At 36.3% G+C, this 20,847-nt stretch overlaps 1 protein-coding gene across 5 annotated transcripts in view; it reads right to left on the minus strand.

The window, feature by feature from the left end:
• Positions 1 to 784: 784 nt before the first annotated feature.
• Positions 785 to 20,847, minus strand: part of SYDE2 (synapse defective Rho GTPase homolog 2) — a 44,851-nt gene continuing 24,788 nt past the window's right edge. For 2 of the 5 annotated variants that reach the window (XM_063624245.1, XM_063624243.1), the window contains exons 5-7: positions 15,375 to 15,556; positions 10,853 to 11,084; positions 785 to 5,556 (exon numbers count right to left, since the gene is read on the minus strand). In XM_063624245.1, the coding sequence (XP_063480315.1) occupies positions 5,057 to 5,556; positions 10,853 to 11,084; positions 15,375 to 15,556 (914 nt within the window). In that variant the 3' untranslated portion in view covers positions 785 to 5,056. Of the gene's footprint in view, positions 5,557 to 10,852; positions 11,085 to 15,374; positions 15,593 to 20,847 lie in introns of all 5 variants that reach the window. The other 3 variants (XM_063624244.1, XM_063624242.1, XM_063624246.1) reach the window with 2 other exon arrangements.

Here is a 20,847-nt window from a genome sequence, read left to right on the forward strand (position 1 = left end):
TCAGATTAAGACTTGTTATTATTAATCATAATACAATTTTATCATACCAAAGTACCTAAAAATTGATATATTTAATTTATAAAATCTTAGCCATCAAAGTTAATCTGTGGTCTGGAAACTAAATTCTTTTCAGGGACCCTACCAGTACACAACCCTGTTTCTTTAGGGTCCATAACATGTAAAGCTACATAATCTGGAATTTTCCACACAGTTATTTATTTTTTATTTTTTGAGACGGAGTCTCGCTCTGTCGCCCAGGCTGGAGTGCAGTGGCGCAATCTCGGCTCACTGCAACCTCTGCCGCCTGGGTTCACGCCATTCTCCTGCCTCAGTCTCCCGAGTAGCTGGGACTACAGGCGCCCGCCACCACGCCTGGCTAATTTTTTGTATTTTTAGTAGAGACAGGGTCCAGACAGTTATTATGTGGGACTTTACTTAAATATATATGAAGTCTTGCTGGGCGCGGTGGTTCACGCCTGTAATCCCAGCACTTAGGGAGGCCAAGGCAGGCAGATCACGAGGTTAGGAGATCGAGACCATCCTGGCTAACACAGTGAAACCCCCGTCTCTACTAAAAAACAAAACAAAATAAAACAAAAACACAAAAAATGAGCCGGGCATGGTGGCAGGCGCCTGTAGTCCCAGCTACTCGGGAGGCTGAGACAGGAGAATGGCGTGAACCCGGGAGGCGGAGCTTGCAGGAACCGGGATCGCGCCACTGCACTACAGCCTGGGCGACAGAGCGAGACTCCGTCTCAAAAAAAATAAATAAATAAAACGATATAGATGAAGTCTCCTGGCCTTCTTATTCTAGTAGTAACTCTATGAGCACCATCACCAAGTACAGAGGCATTAGTACTAATCGTTAACAGGATATTATAAGACATTTTAATAACTACTATATTAACAATACCAACGTCCAATAGAAGGAACTCACTGAAAAAACAGGGAGTCATTTCAATCTCATTTGATGGCGCGCCATCATTCAGCTGCTCAGGCCCTACTCCTTTCATAGTCCACTGGCAGATTCTTTTAGCTCCTGCTTCAAAATATATCCAGAATCCAACCATATCTCACCATCTCTATTGTTTCTATCCTGGTCCGAATCTTTCTAGCCTGGACTACTGCAAAACTGGATGCTTGAAGGTAATAGTGAAATGTCTTCAAAATTATAAAGAAAAATGAGTTTGAACATAGAACTGCAGGCCCAATAAAAATAAAGTGTGAGGAAAAAATAAAGGCCTTGTCAGACACACAAGGACTCTTAGTTTCTCTCCCATGCACCCTTTCTGGGGGAAAAAAAGGCACCCGTAAATATACTTCAGCAAACAGAAAAGACAAATTCAAGAAAGAATGCAGCAAAAAAAAAAAAAAAAAAATAGGAGTACAAAGAAAATACATCCTAAGATGATAGCTAAAAATCACTGTCCAAATTCGATGAGGCTGATTAAGAAGCATAAAATGATCTCGGGGTTAGAGTGAAGAACATACTTTCTTCCTTCCTGTCAATTCTGTCAAAGAAAAATAAAGACAAGAATATAGTTCCAGAACTCCAAGATGAGGGCTAAAAGCACTCTGAACAAATTTGGTAATTCAATAGTATGATTAAAAGAAGAGCTACAGTAAAGCAAGTGTTTTTCTTCTGTCAAATAAAAGCAGGCTGGAAGCAGTGGCTCACACTGTAATCCCAGCACTTTGGGGGGCTGAGGCGGAAAGGATCGCTTGAGCCTACAAATTTGAGACCAGTCCTGGCAACATAACAATACCCCGTCTCTATTGAAAGATTTTTTTTAAAAAAAAGAAATAAAATCAATTACTCCAGGAACCATTAAAGTATGCAAAAGCCATGACCCAATTACGTAGCAAATGACACATGGCATGATCTGGGGAAGTTGACGGCTGGCTATAAAAGAATCCATTTGGCCTTTATGCGTGAAAACATTCTGCTTAAATCAGCACAGACTTAAGGATATAAGGTAGATACATAGAAGGAGATAAATCACCTGGTTTACCTGTGCATACTTTTGCATAGTGTGACTGCTAGTTACTGATTTGCAGTGTTTAGAATAAATATACAGTATACAGTATATACAATATACAAATAAATATACAGTATAAAGGGAAAACATTATACATCTATTAAAACTGATTATATAAATTAACAGTATAACTTAAGAGAAGTTAGGAGCTAAAGAACAGTAATGGAAGGGACGTACAAGGTTGGTCATTTCCTCAGTGTTAGGGAAATATATTTAAAATCAATGGATCAAAAAAATTATTAACTACGGTTATAAAGGAGAACAAATGAACTAAAAACATAACAAAAATGGTGAGAAGGAATGAAGTGAGATAAACTGTTTATCATTCATAGAACGACAAATTCGGCTTAAATGATAAGAAACAGCAGCAAGAAACATGCTGTTACCTCTAAGAGGTGAAATTGGTGTGGATGGAAGACAGAAACACTTGTACTTTTATTTTCTATCCATCTGAATTGTTTAGAATTTTTATTCAGGTACATGCTCTAAAATTAAAATTGTTTTTAATCCTAAAAAACATTAGGGGCTGGGCATAGTGGCTCACGCCTGTAATCCTTGCACTTTGGGAGGCTGACGCAGGTGGATCGCTTGAGCCCAGGAATTTGAGACCAGCCTGGGCAATATACTGCGATCTTGTCTCTATTTAAAAAAAAGAAAAAAAAAGAAAAAGAAAAATTAAAGCTGGCAGCCTCAGAAAGGAGCAACAGTTGACACTACAGAAAGATCCTAGGAAATTATAAAAAGCAGGTATAAAAACTCTCAAAAAATATTTGAAGTAAAATGCCATTTAAAGTAAAGACATCTAAACTTATCCAACACTTTGGGTACAGCAGAGTCAATAAAAGCAGTTTATAGCTATAACTTGGTGAATAGACAACAAAAAAAGATAGAATTCTCTAAGAAGGCAGAGATTAACTTTAAAACTATTCTCATCCAAAATAATATACTAATATAGTAATACAAGCATGGCCCTTAAAGTATTTCAGATTCTGGAAAATTTTGGACAAATAAATGTTATTTACATATATTGATGGATAATACATGATGGTCCAAAATTTTAACACCTTTGTTTAAAAAGAATATTAAAATAAGTGATCCTTAAAACCATTATAATTAATAGCATAACACGAAGATTATAATATTTTAATAAAATTTTTACATTTCTAGAGCAACTTATTCAATTCATACATGATATAGCAACAAAAGGAAGGAAACTGAGACAGCTTTCCTATAAAACATTCAAGAGTACTTTCCTTTGACTATTTACTCAATATATATGTTCTCTTGGTATTCTTCTGAATTGTTAACACAAAGTTTTAAAAAATGAAAATTTCATATAAAAATATTTATCTTTTTTAACAATGGGTTTTCAAATTAAATAATGTCTGTTTATCAATATTTATTGCATAGAAATATTTTAAGTATTTTAACATTTAGAAAAACATCAGGAAGTCAGTTTTTCAATGGCTGCCATATCTTAAAAGTTGGTAACTTAAAGTCTATTTATAATTTTAAAATTACATATTCTGTAGATATAGAAGTTTAAAAAAATACATTTTGATTTAATACAAAAGCCTTCTAAATTTACATTTTCAAACATTACTGTGATTCTATAACATTGTATATATACTTAGCCAAAATAAGTTAATTTTAAAAAATCAGTAACATGTAATATGCTGGCAAGACTATTTAGAAACAAATGGGGGTAATTATAAAGTCAATGTTATAAATGTACTACTACAAATAAATAAAACAAAGCAGAATATAAAAATGCATAGAATAGGGGCAGATTTATTAAATCTTAAGTCACCAGTGCAGAAATCTGGGTACTTAATCCATTAAGGAGTTAGAGGATTTCACATTTAAAAGATGACTTTTCCCAGGGGACATTGTGACTTTCTGTAAATAAAGGAAAGAAAGTCTATTATTTCTATTCAGATGCTTCCAGAGTATTATTGTTCAAGTGTTTTTATGTAATTCCTCCTTTAATTTAAATGTTCTTTCCCTGAAAAAAATACTTTAAGATAATAATTTTGGCCTCATGACATATATACTTTAAAAATACATGTGATTCTACAATAACTCCTTCCCCATCCTGATATCTATACATATATGCATTTATAAATATATACATAGTTTCAGGATTATAAAAATATTTAATTTTTATAAGCTTAAATAATTACTGTTAATACAGAAAACATTAATACTTGTATAATTTCACTTTTATTTATAAAAAGATTTTCTTATAGCAGCATTTGCATTACAAATAAAATTTGACCAAAGGATGTTGCAGTGTACTAAGACCAGTGCTGCAAATCAGACTGAGCAGCTGTGATGTTCCTCTAAAAGAACATCTAGAGGCCAGGCACAGTGGCTCGCGCCTGTAATCCCAGCACTTTGGGAGGCCAAGGTGGGCGGATCATCTGAGGTCAGGAGTTTGAGACCAGCCTGGCCAACATAGTGAAACCCCGTCTTTACTAAAAATACAATAATTAGCTGGGCATGGTGGCGGGTGCCTGTCATCACAGCTACTCGGAAGGCTGTGGCAGGAGAATCACTTGAACTGGGGAGGTGGAGGTTGCAGTGAGCTGAGAACGCACCAGTGCACTCCAGCCTGGGCGACAGAGTGAGGCTCTGTCTCAAAAACAAAAAAAAAGGGACATCTGTCTCAGCTACAGAAGAGTGGTTCCCATAACGCAGAAAAACCTTGAGGGGCTAATAACTTATGTGAACCTTCTTAAGTGCATTTGAAAGTTATCTCCATAGAGTTGGCAAGATGTAGTAAAATATCCCAAGAAGTCCAAGTTTTATTGATCCCCAGAAAAGTTTTCTAGTGAGATAAGTAAAAATTATATTAATGAATAGTGTTTTTAATTGAATCAGATAAACTTATTAGAAATTAATTAAAGATTTCAAGAGTAAAAAAAATGAAAACATCGCTGTGGGTGGTATAAGAAAATAAAACAAAAACAGATTTGAAACTTTAAGATATTACAAAAAAAAAAAAACCCTCAATCTCAAAAACTCATATTAAGCTTGTTTTTGTTGAGCTCACGTTCCAGATTTCCAATCAAAATATCAATACTTTCTTGTAGATCTTTGAGATTGTTTTTTCGATCCACTGGAGACTCAATTGTCTGCATTGTCAAATATGTCTGAAATGTACACTCTTTGGACATGGGAATTGGCTGTTCAATCATTACTTCTGGCCCATCCATTTTGCTATAATTTTCTCCGATTTCTCTATCTTCTGAAGGGACATCTTCATAATCCACATCATTTAAATTTTCTTTTGTATTTAAAAAGTAGTTTTCCCCACAGCTGCTCCAGTCTCCTGCATAACGATTGCTAAGTGGACTGTCTAATCGGTTTTGCCTTGGCCTAAGTACTCCTGATGAATCAGTACCACTCAAATTTAACATATGAGGTCGTTCTTTCTTCTGCCTCAAATAATTCAGGGAAGACTTCTGCTCTGGGAATAAATTGTCTGTTGATTTTTTGACAGTTAAACGCTGCACTAGAAACAAACAATAATTTTGCTTTAGTGACAGTAATCCAACTGAACTTAAAAAAAAAAAACAGAGCTAAAGATAAGCCATTTAATCATCAACTACAAACATGCATTAAAACAAAAACATGCACTCTACCAAAAGAAAGCATTCCATAATTATTTTTGTATTACCAGACATACTCTAGACTAAGGACAGAAGCAGTATAACGTTCCATGGTGCTAATTCATGCTACATCATAACGTCCCCAAACAAATCACATTTCCAATGTCGATTAATTTTCTGTGCAACTTTATTATTATCTAGCTATAATTCAAACAATAGCTAAGCTGGTAGCTTCTCCTAAATTAAAAGCTACAGCAAAAAGCAGGCAAGGCATATTGGTGTACAAACAAAATATAACAAGAAGTTCCTTTGTTTGCAAACATCTAAATGAGGCAAAGGCATCTAAAGTGATCAGCCTAGTAAGTTCTGACCCTTGTGGGCTTTTCTGCAATTCTATTAGCATCAGAGTCATAGTTTACTAAGCAGATCAAATTTCACTTTGATAAAATGTACAGATACTAGATTTGACCACTTGTTACCTGAGTTTGATTATACAGCATTATCTACTATCTTCATTTATTGCCTGGAAATAGTACAGATATTTTATTTTCTCATTCTGGTTAGGTATTTTACAACCCCAAATAACATTTTCCATATTAAGACCAATTTCTTCTGAGAGTATGCATTGTACTAGCCATATAGACGATTACCATAGAGACACAAATTACTTCATTATAAACCAAGGTTTACTCTTGTGTGTTGAACAAAATATTTATCTAAGGCTATTCTGTATATAAAATAGACGATTTAAAATGCTGACACATAGCTATTAAAGATTACCCATAATATCTTCCTCTTTCTGCTTGTTTATTCTCCATGAATAAGTGCCCCTTCCTATTTCCCTTCACTAAGATAAAGCAACGTAAATCAGTGATAACACACCAACTATATTCTCCAATATATAATGAATGCTTGTTTGCTGTTGTATAAAATGAGACAACTGAAAAACTATAAAAACATATATATGGTTCTAGTTTTCCAGACTTAAAGTGATATTCATAACATTTTTCATAGATCTCACACTTTTTAAAATTTAGATTTTATTGAAATATTTGATAACTGTACACAGGTATGTTTTTAACATTTCTATTGCATTTTTAAGATGGTTATTATGTATCACTATAGATAGCCAAAATTTCTTGATCTAAAATTTTCTAGAAAATAAAGCTTATTTACTTTAAATTGATCTTTAATGTTGGTATTAATATAGAATGATCCATACCATCAACTGATGTAAGTGCAGAATGGATAACTGAATTTTCCACTGTGTAATTATTCATATTCTTTTTCCTCCTCTAGCTGCTTATCACCACTATCTCCTTGCTTTTCCCCCCTCATTCTTTGTGCTATTCCTGTTCTTTTTAGTGCTTAACTCTCATGCCTGTTGTTTTCACCAACCAATTACAATATTCTGCTAGCCCTGAGGTTATCTGTTCTGATCTAAACATGTATTTTTGCTTTATGTCTTAAACTTGTCCTATTGTGCCTGCATTTTCAGACATTTGCCTGCAAAATCCAGATTCATTTTGTTGCCAGTTGCTTAGTTACTCACCTAAGACCCTATTGAAACATTGTTTCTGTATCTGATATTTTATATCTTTTAGACTAAAAATTTCAATATCTGGAAAACCAACATCACTGACTTTTTAAGACTACTGATGTCAGAGTGGTTTACAACTAAATATACAGTGAAAATGGCTAATTTTAACCTCAAAAGTTCTGGTTTTCCCATCACTGTTGACTACCCACTATCAGTAGAATAAAATTAAAAATGCAGTCTATAAGGTTGCTGAAAAATAATTCAAAATATAATAAGTACTAAGAAACTTAATTTTTCCTTATCTTGTTTTCTACCAATAGATTTGTTTCTAATTAGTACTTTATGATCCTTTTATCTATAATTACCTTATTTAACAAAAATATACTGTCTAGTTAGTGCCAAATACTCTGCTAGGACCTGGGAATATAAAGTTAAAAATAATCCCCGATGTCACCAAACTTAAAATCTTGTAAGAAAGACGAAATAAAAAGAAATAAGAGAAAAACTGATACCTTTTCCAAAAAACTTGCCCCAAATATATTTATCATAGAAAATGTGGTATAGCAGCTAGGTGGTAGCTCATGCCTGTAATCCCAGCACTTTGGGAGGCCAAGGCAGGCAGATCACTTGAAGTCAGGAGTTCGAGATTGGCCTGGCCAATATGGTGAAACCCCATCTCTACTAAAAACACAAAAATTAGCCGGGCACAGTGGTACACGCCTGTAATCCCAGCCACTCAAGAGGCTGAGGTAGGAGAACTGCTTGAACCTGAGAGGCAAAGGTTGCAGTGAGTCAAGATTGCGCCAGTGCACTCCAACCTGGGTGAAACAGTGAGACTCCATCTCAAAAAAAAAAAAGAAAATGTGGTATAGCAAGGATCTAGGAATTATACTCTCTCTAAACTGATTTCTCCATCTTTAAAGTGATAGGGGGGCCAGGAGTATTATTTTCAGTATTCTTAAAACAGAAAATGAATATCTAAAAGAAACATTTTTGTGAAAACTCAATACATAAAACAGATAAAAAAGAAGGCTGTTCTGGTCAACGGGGAAGTGTGTTTCCATTTTGTTCCCCCACTCCTTGCTGATGTTGCTTCTAAGCTGCTTCCAAAGAACCCCAGAGCTTAGTAGAAGACAATCTAAAAAACTATTGGCAGGACGACTTTTACCTTCTAATGCTGATATGCTGAAGTTCTAACCAATTACTTTGAAGATAGGATTTTTCAAACATAAATCTCAAAGCAAATTATCTTCTTGCCCAAAATTAAAAAACAAAAAATAACATGAAACAAAACAAAAAGTTTAGAAAATAAAAAATAAGGGGGCGACTCTTTTTAACTCTGGAGTTGGAGAATTTCCAAATGGAAAAATAAGATATGCATAGCAAGGAAAGCTAAAACCTTCTATTGAATGCATGGAGATAGGATAGGCATTCACTGAGTTAATATGCTATGGCCTACTAGTCTTTGCCACATTCTCTATGTCACCATCAACTTTCTCAGGCTAAGTAAATGCACCTCGTCTACTTGATTTCTGCCTTTTCTTGAATTCAACAGCAGGTGATTGACAGAGTAAAACTGTTGTTTCTTCTCAGCTTTCTGCCCTGTTCTTTGTCTGAGGTACTACAACTAAAGAAAAATAACAGGTTATAGAAAAAGGAGCAGTTATTTTTAAAACCAACAACACAAATCTTTGGAATAAGGTGCTGTACACTAGGAACAGCTGTTTACGGCTGTCTTTAGAATACAGTGAATTTGAAATCTGAACCCGCGTTTTCTATAACACAAGATATACAATAAGTTTCTTCTCTCAAACCCAAAACTAAGGTGGCTACTATTACAAAATAATAAAATGACCTTAACCTCTGGCACAGAATAATTAATAATTAATCATAACGAACTCAGGCACTGACAGTAAACTTAATGGTATCTCCAGGGAAGCAAGTTTTCATTTGTGGTAATGACAAGATGGCTTTCTCCCAAATTCTTGGTGTTTATTAGAATTAAAGCTGTTCTAGAAAAAGGAGACACAGTTGACACTCTGAAAGATCCCTTATGTTGGGCATCAAATGCTGAAATTAGCTCAATTACCCAGAGAATCTTGATTCAGGGTTTTAAAATAGTTAAAATAACATTCTAATTCAGTTAAAACATGAATTAGAATAATTTGTAAGCCAGCATTTAAAAGAAAATAAAAGCTTTAACTTTCCAAATTTTAAAGTTGAATTTTTTTTTTTTTTGAGACGGAGTCTCACTCTGTCCCCCAGGCTAGAGTGCACTGTCGCAATCTCGGCTCACTGCAACCTCCGCCTCCCTGGTTCAAGTGATTCTCTTGCCTCAGCCTCCCAAGTAGCTGGGACTACAGATGCCCGCCACCATGCCCAGCTAATTTTTTTGTATTTTTAGTGGAGGTGGGGTTTCACTATGTTGGCCAGGCTGGTCTCAAACTCCTGACCTTGTGATCCACCTGCCTCGGCCTCCCAAAGTGCTGGAAATTTTTATTAACTTAATTTTTAATTCACTTTAAACGATGAAATCAAGCATTCTCTTGTACTTTAATCTTTCTGTCTCTCTCTCTCTCTCTATATATATATATATATACACATATATATATAAAACAAAAGAGTAACCGAAGACATTGACTGAGTGCTCACTTTGTGCTAAACATTTTGCTCATTGCCTTAGATGCTTTATCTCAATCTTTACAACAACACTGAGGCAGGCATTATTTAGAGAGAAGCAAACTGGGAGTTGAAGAGGTTAAAGTTTTTGTTGTAGCCCATCCTGCTGGCAAGTGCCACCATCCAGATCTGAACCCAAACCTGACCCCAGGGCCAAGCATGGTTACTAGTGTGCTCTACACTAAACACCAAAGTACTTCACACTTGGTCCCATGCAGTGTGGGTCGAGACTAGCAGGGGTTACTAAAAGCTAAGAAAATTTTGAAATTTAAATGCAGGGTCCTTTATAGAATGTCAAATTAAACACATATTTCTTTTAACTCTGAAATTATATCAGAGATAATTAGGAAAATAACTGTCAGTCTTTAGTTATTGATTGAAATAAGGATTGGATAAGAAAGATGGAAAGGTCAAGGATAATTCCCAATGCAAGCTGAGATAATTTGACTAATGACCATGAATGCAGTTAAAGACGTAAAGACGAATTAACTTAAGGAGAAAAATGAATTCTGCTTTATACCAGTTGAACTAAAAATGAGAAGAGTAAATAAATTAGTGTTTATTGAGTCTCTTTTACATGTCAAGAGCCACACTGAGCACATTACATACACAATTTTTAAAAATCCTAATAAAAATCTATAAACATATTATTAAATCAATATAACGAAAGGTGATACAAGGCTCTAAGACGTTAAGAAACCAACCCAAGGTCAGATTGCTAATAAGTGGCACAACCAGGATTTAAATCTAGATCTGACCAAGTCTAAAATGTGCACATTAATCTACATGCCTACAATGTCATCAGCAAAGGCAGAAAACATTTAAATGAAAAAAATCTAAAGGGCAGGTATCAATTCACAACATTTTGAAAAAGCAAAATCTAGAAGAGTTTCTTCAATCATATATGAGCATATTTAATGTTTAGTTAATTCAAATACCCTGTCATTGAAAGTGAAAAATATTTCCATAGAATCATTTACCTGGCCAGAGTTGGAGTAAGTAATGAAGAACTTCAATGTGTTTTTTAAAATCCAAAGCACTTGCGAGTTCTTCTGAATCAGTAAAGACTCTGTTGTTATGGGTGGAAGGCTCTTGCCTCTGACTTAATAATACTGGTCCAAAGCACACAGCCAAATTCTGGCACGTCATCTTATTCACTTCATGATAGGAAGCCACCAATTTCAAATGATCCAACAACATCTTTAGGGTTGCCTAAATTAAATTAAATTTCAATTAATATAGTCATAAAGGGGCAAATTCAAGGACACAATTTATAGCAGGAAATACAGATAAGCATCTTGTCACTTTTAAAAGGATTTTTTTAAAGATTTGCTTATAAATTGGATGTTTGGAACCTAAAACATAGTTTCTAATAGAAACATTATATGGGGCCTAAATTATGTTCCAGCCGGGCACAGTGGCTCATGCCTATAATCCTAGCACTTTGGGAGGCTGAGGCAGGAGGATCACCTGAGGTCAGGAGTTCAAGACCAGCCTGGCCAACATAGTGAAACCCCATCTCTACTAAAATACAAAAATTAGCCGGGCATGATGGCGGGTGCCTATGATCCCAGCTACTCGGGAGGCTGAGATGGGAGAATCGCTGGAACCCAGGAGATGGTGGTTGCAGTGAGCCGAGACTACACCCCTGCATCCAGCCTGGGTGGCTGAACGAGACTCTATCAAAAAAAAATATTATGTTCCAACAACACAGTTTAATCCATTAAATGGTTAAAATATACATTCTTTATAAAATACTTATGAATGCATTCCAAATTTCAGCTGGAATCCCTGGGAAAATGCATCCATTAACTCTTTCTCTTCTAACATGGCAACAGCAAAGGCTGTGATGAAAAGGGGATTAGGGTAAGAATGTTCATTTTTAAGTACAGATAAGTCCTGTAGTTGTAAGTTGTAATCACTATCATGCTTAAATCTAGGAAGCTAACCATTCCAGAACATGGCCAGGTTCTATAATTATTTGGATTATGAAAGACATGTTTAAAAGGCCAATATACTTCCTAACTAATATAAATATAAATAAATAAATATATATGGTAAATAAACCTCAAAAAGAATACTACAGTTAGAAATGAAAGAAAAAAAATTACCGAAAAAAATATTTTTTAATCCTTAAAGAAACTGGTAAAGGGAGTTGGCTCAAAAAGTGGAATGGTTATTTAGGTTTCAACAATTATGGAAAGAAATGATGTTTTTTGATGTAGTGGCATAGGATCAATCATTTAACAAAATGAGTAATTTTTCCTTCAAAATTGTATTGAAGACATTGATGCCAATTAAAAACTTTAATTTTTTTTTTTTTTTTTTGAGACAGGGTCTCACTCTGTTGCCCAGGCTGGAGTACAGTGGCATGATCACAGCTCACTGCAGCACCGACCTTCCTGGCTCAAGCAATCTTTCCACCCCAGCCTCCCAAGTAGCTCAGGCTACAGGCATGAGACACCATACCCACTAATTTTTTAAAAATTTTTTGTAGGCCAGGCATGTGGCTCACGCCTGTAATCCCAGCACTTTGGGAGGCCGAGGCAGGTGAATCATCTGAGGTCAGAAGTTTGAGACCAGCCTGGTCAACATGGGAAATCCCGACTCTACTGAAAATACAAAAAAATAGCTGGTGTGGTGGCACACGCCTGTAATCCCAGCTACTCAGGAAGCTGAGGCAGGAGGATCCCTTGTTCTGGGAGGCAGAGGTTTCAGTGAGCCAAGATTGTGCCACTGCACTTCAGCCTGGGTGACAGAGCGAGACTCCATCTCAAAAAAAAAAAAACTTTTTTTTTTTTTTTTTTTTGAGACAGGGTCTTGCTATGTTGTCTAAGCTGGTAAAAATCTTATTTAAAGAAAAATCAAAATAACATTATTTCTGGAGCCAAAAGCGACAAGTGGATTTGCTGGTCAGAAGGCCATTTAGTAGCTGTGGCAAGAACAAGTCCAGCAAGATGAGGTAGGAAGCCAGATTACAATGTGCTGAGTAGTAAATGAGTGATGAAGAAGTGATAACAGCCGGAATAAACAGCCCTTCAATGTTTGGCTATGAAGGGAAGGAATGAAGAGAGAATGAAAACTAGAGAAGAATATGGCATTTTAAATCAAAACAAGTCAAATATATGAATCATATTTCTTTTTTAAATTCATAATTATTTCCTAACACAACTCCATATACATTGGCCTCTTAAGGGTATTTCTAGCAATAATTGTGATCATACACACACACAGACACAAACAACACACTACACCTGGTTAAATATATGTTCAATCTCAATAGCAAGCAAAGGAATGCAAATTTTTTTGTCTACTAAATAAGATGAGCCAAAAAATGTAATTGTCATGTTCCTTTTGAAAATTAATCTGGCTGGGCGTGGTGGCTCATGCCTATAATCCCAGCCCTTTGGGAGGTCGAGGCGGGTGGACTGCTTGAGCTCAGGAGTTCGAGACTAGCCTGGGCAACACGGTGAAACCCAGTCTCTACAAAACATACAAAAAAAATTAGTTAAGGGTGATGGCACACGTCTGTAGTCCCAGCTACTTGGGGGGCTGAGGCAGGAGGATGGCATGAGCTGGGGAGGTTGAGGCTGCAGTGAGCTGTGTTTGCACCACCACACTCCAGCCTGAGAGACAAAGTGAGACCCTGTCTCAAAAACAAACAAAAAAAAAACAGAAAAAAAAAAGAAGAAAGAAAATTAGTATGCAAACATATAAGGGCCTTAAAATGTTCATATTATTTAAATAAGCAATTCCACTTCTGAGATTCTATTCTAAATAATTCTAAACTAAAAATAAATCTGTGTACAAATATTTATAAATCACTCAAAATCTAAATATACAAAAGAGAATATTGATAAATTATGTTGTCAAATCCACTCAATGGTATATCACACAGTTATTGACTGACTGACTGATTGAGATAAAGTCTGGCTCTATCGCCCAGGCTGGAATGCAGTGGCATGATCTCGGCTCACTGTAGCCCTCCCTGGGCTCAAGCCATCCTTCTACCTCAGCCTCCCAAGTAGCTGGGACCCTAGGCACGTGCCACCATGCCCGGCTAATTTTTGTAGAGACAGAGTTTCGCCATACAGTCCAGGCTTACTCAGTCTTTTTAGAAAGGATGGTAATAGCATGGGCCTTAGAGTCAGAAAGACTTATAGTGTGATAGACTATAATATTCACAGAAGCTATGTAACTTTCGGCAAGTGATTTAAATTCCCTAACACTCATTTCTTCACTTACAAGTGGCACTTATAATTTTACCTAGTGCTAGGCATGGTGGCTCACACCTGTAATCACAGTACTTTGAGAGGCCAAGGTGGGCAGATCACCTGAGATCGGGAAGACCAGCCTGGCCAACATGGTGAAACCCCGTCTCCACTAAAATACAAAAATAAGTCAGGCATGGTGGTGCCCACCTGTAGTAGCCCACCTCAGCTACTCAGGAGGCTGAGGTAGGAGAATCGCTTGAACCTGTAAAGGTGGAGGTTGCAGTGAGCTGAGATTGCACCACTGCACTCCAGCCCGGGCAACAGAGTGAGACTCCATCTTAAAAAAAAAAAAAAAAAAAATTTTTTTACCTAGTGTTGAGAAACCAGTATCTGTACTTTTTCCACCCACCCCCTCAAACTTCACCCCACCCTTCTGCTTCTGGACTCTTTAGCTGTTCCCTTCCCCTAATCCAAAGGAGGAGTAACTGTTAATCCAACTGGACAGAGCACAGGACATTCAGGGGACCACAGTAAACTCGCAAATAAAGTTACTGGACTTACAGTTTCTACCCACTAATTCTTGCTCTTTCTGCCCCAACATGATAAAAAAATGTAGGCAAATTTGGCCTCATCTAGACAAGCCCAGTCATATATTTCTCCTATTTTCCCTTCTATTCTAAGGAACAACAGATAAAGTTAGGCTAAGGCTGGTTCTGAAGACCTACCTATCCTTCTCTCTCTCTCCTACAGGCATAGCTGAGGATGCTGGTCTGAAGATTTTGGAGAGGGGGTGAATGGAAAGGATAAGGAGGAAAAAACGAGGGGTGGGGCTGTTGTTTATCTTAAAGTGTTTATCTTAAAGTTAAGCCATGTACACCAAAACAGCTGTCGTATCTAAAAAATACTAAAAGGAGACACACCAAAATGTTAATTATAGCTGCCTCTGGATATTGATGATGCAATTTTACATTCTTCTTTTCTGTATCTTTTCAATATTTCTATAATGAATAAATATTATTGTAATAATATTTTAACAATACAATTAAAAAAACTTCAGTGAGTATTCATGCTTGGGCTAAAATCACATACAGAAAAGATAAAACTGTTTCTAGATTTATTCTGTGTAAGAAGCTTTTACAGACTTAGGCTGTTTAAAGGCAGTAACGGCAGAGCTTTTAAATCCATGAGTGCCACAAATGTCAAATATCTAAAATTATTTGTAGCTCTGGAGCTAGGTATACGGTTCAGTAACTGGCTTTCAGGAAAAATGTATACTGGTAATGCTTACCTTCTCAATCTCTGGCAGACAATCCAGCAGGTCAACAGTGTACTTAGAGTCACTTGGGTCATTCTCACAACCATTTGATGACATTTTCAAAGGACTTTTTGCCATTGCATCTAATACAGCCTCATAAAGCTGCTTTGTTATCAGAGGAGAAGGGAGTTCTCTTAAATAATCCTTAAGAACACCTTTAAAAAACAAACCGCAGACAGTTGGTGATTGGACTGCAAAGTGAAATAAAGAACTATGGTCAATTTTTTTAAATTTAAGTATTATAGCCAACTTTCAACATTCTGAAAACAATAAAAGCAACAACATAAAAAGAATTATAAAATACTAGCATTTTGAGCATTTTGTATTCTTTTAAGTTGCCTTGATAATTGACTTGTTTTGAAAGCATGCTAAAAATGTACACACATAATTTTCAGTTACCATACATGTTAGGTTTGTTAATCATAAAGTAAGCTATTCTTGATACATATACCCTTATTGATTCTGCCCCCTATAAAAAGCTTCTCTAAATGCATGTGAAACAGAAATTAAGAAAGCAAGGCATATTTATGTTAATTATAAATTATTCCAATTACACAAATTTTGAGTTTCTAGACTTTAAATTGATAATGAAAGAGTACCAATTGTCTGAAACCCTTGGAAATAAATACATTTCCTCTTTAACACTGGAGAAGTGTCTTAAACAGATATATTGGATGGCTGGATAATTGCTAATGCTACACTATCATATGGAAGAAAAAATCATTCCTAAAACCAAACAAATAAAACCAAAAGCTAAGAACAGAAAACATCAGACGTGTCACTATAATGGGAATGAGGAAAGTCAGTTGCAAACATTCCACACGTAGTTTTGAACTAAGAGATATTACTTATAGTAGAGGAAACTGGAAAGAATAGTGGTTTTTATATATAAGCAAGGTAGGTAAGATACTAGCTAAAGGCTGGCATGTGATCACAAGGGAAAACAGGAGATATTCCTAACACTAAAACCTAAATATATACAATATTGATTCAGAACATGCTCTCAGCCTTGCTTAGTTTGAACTTAAACATGATTCTATACGAAGCTTCCCATCTCTTTTTTTTTTTTTTTAATTGTGACAGGGTCTTGCTCCATCACCCAGGCTGGAGTACACTGCTAACCTCAAACTTGTAGGCTCAAGCAATCCTCCCACCTCAGTCTCTTAAGCAGCTAGGACTACAGGTGGTTGCCCTCACACCTGGCTAATTTTCTTATCTTTTGTAGATCAGGGTCTCACTATACTTCCCAGGTTAGACTTGAATTGCTGGCCTCAAGTGATCCTCCCACCTTATTCTCCCAGGGTTACTTGGCATGAGCCACTGTGCCTGGCCCCAAATTTTAAATATTTAATAGTAACATGATTCATTAGTTTCTTATGCATCCTTCTAATGTTTATGCAAATATAAATACGATTTGTCTCCCTCATTGAGCATCCTTAGTTTAAAAATCCAAAATGCTCTAAAATCCAAAACTTTTAAAATGCCAACATGATGCTCAAAGGAATGCTCATTAGAGCATTCTGGATTTTTGATTTTTGGATTAGGGATGCTAAACTGGTACAATAATGCAAATATTCCAAAACCCAAAGAAATCAGAAATAAGAAACCTGGATATCCTATTTTGTTTCTTGCTTTTTCATTTAACATCATATCCTTGAGATCTTTTCAGGCCATAGAGAGCTTCCTTAATCATTTTTATAGCCACATTATAACAGTCCAATGTAAGGATGTCCCATAGTCTTATCTATTCAGTATCTTACAGATGGATACTAGAATTGTTTGTTATCTTTTGTTTTTCCAAAACATGCTACAATTAATAACCTTGCACATAATCACTTCGTATATATGCAGGTATGTCTGTAGGATAAATTCTTAAAACAGGACTGCTAAGTAAAAAATGCATTTGCAATTTTGAGGAAAAAAGAGGAATAAGAATGTTTCTTTCCTAGGCTTGGAACTTGAGTATCTAGGTGGATACTAGTGACATTACTTCAAATAGAGAACACAGGAGGAAAATCATGTTTGAGGGGGTAAAGAGAAGAGTTTCATTTTGAACATATGGAGCTTAAGGTAACTATGGGGCATTCAAGGCTGCTGGATATAAAAATCTGAGATGAAAGAGATGACTGGAGACACAGATTTAAGAATGATCAACTTAAAGATAACTGGATCTTGGGAATGATTATCAGGGAGACATACAGAGTGATTAAGAGAAGGCTTAGAAAATAACCCTGAAGAACATCCACTTTCCAGGAGTCATCAGGGAAGAGGATCTTCCAGTCGTGACTAAGGAAGAATGGCAAAAGATATATGTATGGTGAGAGGAGGTGGGGATGGGGCGAGAGGAGAGTGGCAAGAGTGAGGCCAAGCTGAGGAAAAATGTTTCAAGAAAGAGTCTATGATATCTAATGATACCCAAACAATAGTTGAGTTAGATAAGAATAGTGTTAAATATTGCAGAGAACAGTGTTTTTTCAAAATTGGCTGCACACTGAGGCTTAAAAAAAAAATTAGATTCTGGAGTCCCATGCCAGCCCTACTAAATCATAATCCACAAAGGTCAGAGCTCCTGTCCCAGTATTTTTAACAAATTTGTCTTATGTTTAGGCAATGGGGTTTTGTAACCAGGCATAGAAAATAATGATCTAGAGACAATTTAAGAACCCAAAAACATCCACCAGAAAAGGAAGTCAGCAACCATGGCAAGCACAGTTTCAGAAAATAAAGGACACTGAAGTCAAGTTGCAGTTGGTTAGGAAGTAAATGGGCATTAAAGAAATAGACAAAGAAATGCACACAACCTGTTCAAGAAATCTGGCTTTGAGAAAAGTTGATAACCACAGAGGAGAGGGAAGGGTGGGGGAGAAACAAGATCAAAGTGGAGATTTTTCTTTAAAGACAGGAGACACTTAAACATTTCAGTGGTAATGTAAAGGAGACAGTAAAAAGGTTTTCAAGGTTCAGGAGACAGGAAATATGATCGATTGAGCAAAGTCCCTAAGAAGAAAGAAGAAACTTCTGAGAACACATGAAGGAATTAGAATTTGTCCAAGATGTAAGGAAGATCATTTCTCTATTATTACAGAAAGGAAGTGGAAAGACTGTATGCCAAAGAAGGCACATTGGTAGGCTGGGTCACAAGAAGTAGAGCAAGTTCCCATCTGATGGCTTCTGTTTTCTCTGTGAAGTTAGGAGGCAAGGTTGTCTGCTAAGAGTGACATGGGTGAAATGAGGTTTGAGGGGAGTGAGAAGATATTAAATAGACACTCCAGAGAATAAGAGAGCTCATAAGAAAACATACAATTATTAGGCACCATTCACAGCCTTCTAATGACTTTGAAGTACATGGATTAATACTGATACCAAATAATATTGTTTTTTTTTCTCATTGCAATCAGTAACCCAGATACAGGCTAGAAAGGCAGACCAGTGTTTCTAGGCAAGATGGAGCAACAGGGACTAGATTTACCTTCCTGCTTGCAACAACTGAAAATGCCCAACAAAATATCTGACAAAACTATGTCCAAGACATTGGACATCAGGCAAAGGACAAGGATCCCTGAGAGATGGGAACCAAATGAAGTGTGCCCACACAACCACAGCTTATTGCCTGGAGAGACTTTCCAGGTCGCAGTAAGGAAATGAAAACCCAGGTAAAGCTCGACAGTTGAAGGGGAGCTAGAAATTCAAGGAGGCTAAAGCTGCTAGACCTTGCAGGACAGAGCACTTGAGAGTAAAGGGCTGCCTAGAGATGACTCAGGAAATCAGCAAGGAGTCCCAAGTGTTCATCTGAGTACTAATCAGCACACGCAGGTGGGGCAACTCCCCAAGGCTGGAGAAAGAACCAGCCAAACAGATTAGAGAGAACAATTCTTGGAGTTTTCATAGTGCAGGCAATCACTCTCATTCCATGCAGCTAGAGTGGAAGACTTCATAATTCATGGGATATGGGTACAGCACTATGTTGAATTGTGGCCCCCACCCCCAACCAGAAAAAAACATGTTGAAGTCTGAACTCCTAGTACCTCAGAATAGGACCTTATTTGGAAAGAGTCTTTACAGAGGTAATCAAGTTAAATGAGGTCACTAGGGTGGGCCCTACTCCAATATGACATGTTCTTATAAAATGGGGGACACAGAGAAAGACACACAGAGCAGATGATATGAAGAAACACAGGGAGAATGCCATGTGAAGATGGAGTATTGGAGTTATGCATCTACAGGCAAAGAAAGGGCTGTCAAAGGTTGCCAGCAAACCACCAGAACTAGGAAGATGCAAGGAAGGATTCCCCTGCAGGTATCAGGGGGAGCAGGGCCCTGCTAATGCTTTGATTCTGAACTTCCAGCCTCTGGAACTGTGAGAAAATACATTTCTGTTGTTTTAGCCACCAAGTTTGTGGTACTTTGTTATGGCAGCCATAGAAAGCTAATATAAGTACACAGTATATGGCAGAGTTTTGGTTCAGTAGAGAATCAAAGAAATAGACAAAGAAGAGCCTTATTTAAAAGCAGTTCACATTCTGCCTAATAAAGCTTAAAAGCAAGACTAAAAACTCTTTGCAAGTAACGTACTTGCATACCAAACAACAGAAATATCCAGCACCCAAGAAGGTAAAATTTACATTTGATGTCCAGTAAAAAATTATGACGCATATAAAGGAGGAGGCAAATATAACCTATAATGAGGAGTAAAATCAATGGAAACCAACCCAGAAAAGACATACACAATAGAATTAGTAGACAAGGACATGAAAACACTTATTATAACTGTATTTCATATGTTCAAGAAGCTAGAATAGAGACAACATATTAAGTAGAGACATGGAAAATACTGAAAAAACAAACCCATATCGAACTTCTAGTAGTGAAAACTAGGATGTCTGAAACTAAAAATGCAACAAATGAAATTAATATCAGAAGACAAGACTAATATAACTTGAAGATACAGCAATAGAAACAATCTAAAATGAAACAAAGTATGGAAAAAGCTGAAAAAAATACATTATCAGTGAGCTGTCACATAACGTAAAATGGCCTAATACATGCTTAATTGCAATTTTCAAAAGCAAAGTAGTGGCAGTGGGTAGGTGGGGTGGAAACAAAAACAGTTTGAAGAAAAAAACAGAGAAAAACTACAATTATAGTTGAAGATTTCAACACTCCTCTCAGCGAGTAGAAAGGAAACAAAGATGTAGAAGACGGGGACATTATTAATTAACTTAACTTTATTGATAGTTACAGCACAATCCGTCCAAAACCACCAGAATACATTCTTTTCAAGAGCCCAAATGAAACATTTACCACAAAAGACCATATTCTGGGCTTCAAAATAAGCCTAAATAAATACAAAAGCATTTAGGACCTATGAACCAGAAGACTGAATATGCACACATACAAACATGAGAATCATTCTCTCACATACAAAACTTATATAGGTAGTAAAGAT

The sequence above is a fragment of the Symphalangus syndactylus genome, chromosome 12 (genome assembly GCF_028878055.3).
Source record: "Symphalangus syndactylus isolate Jambi chromosome 12, NHGRI_mSymSyn1-v2.1_pri, whole genome shotgun sequence".
Taxonomy (NCBI): domain Eukaryota; kingdom Metazoa; phylum Chordata; class Mammalia; order Primates; family Hylobatidae; genus Symphalangus; species Symphalangus syndactylus.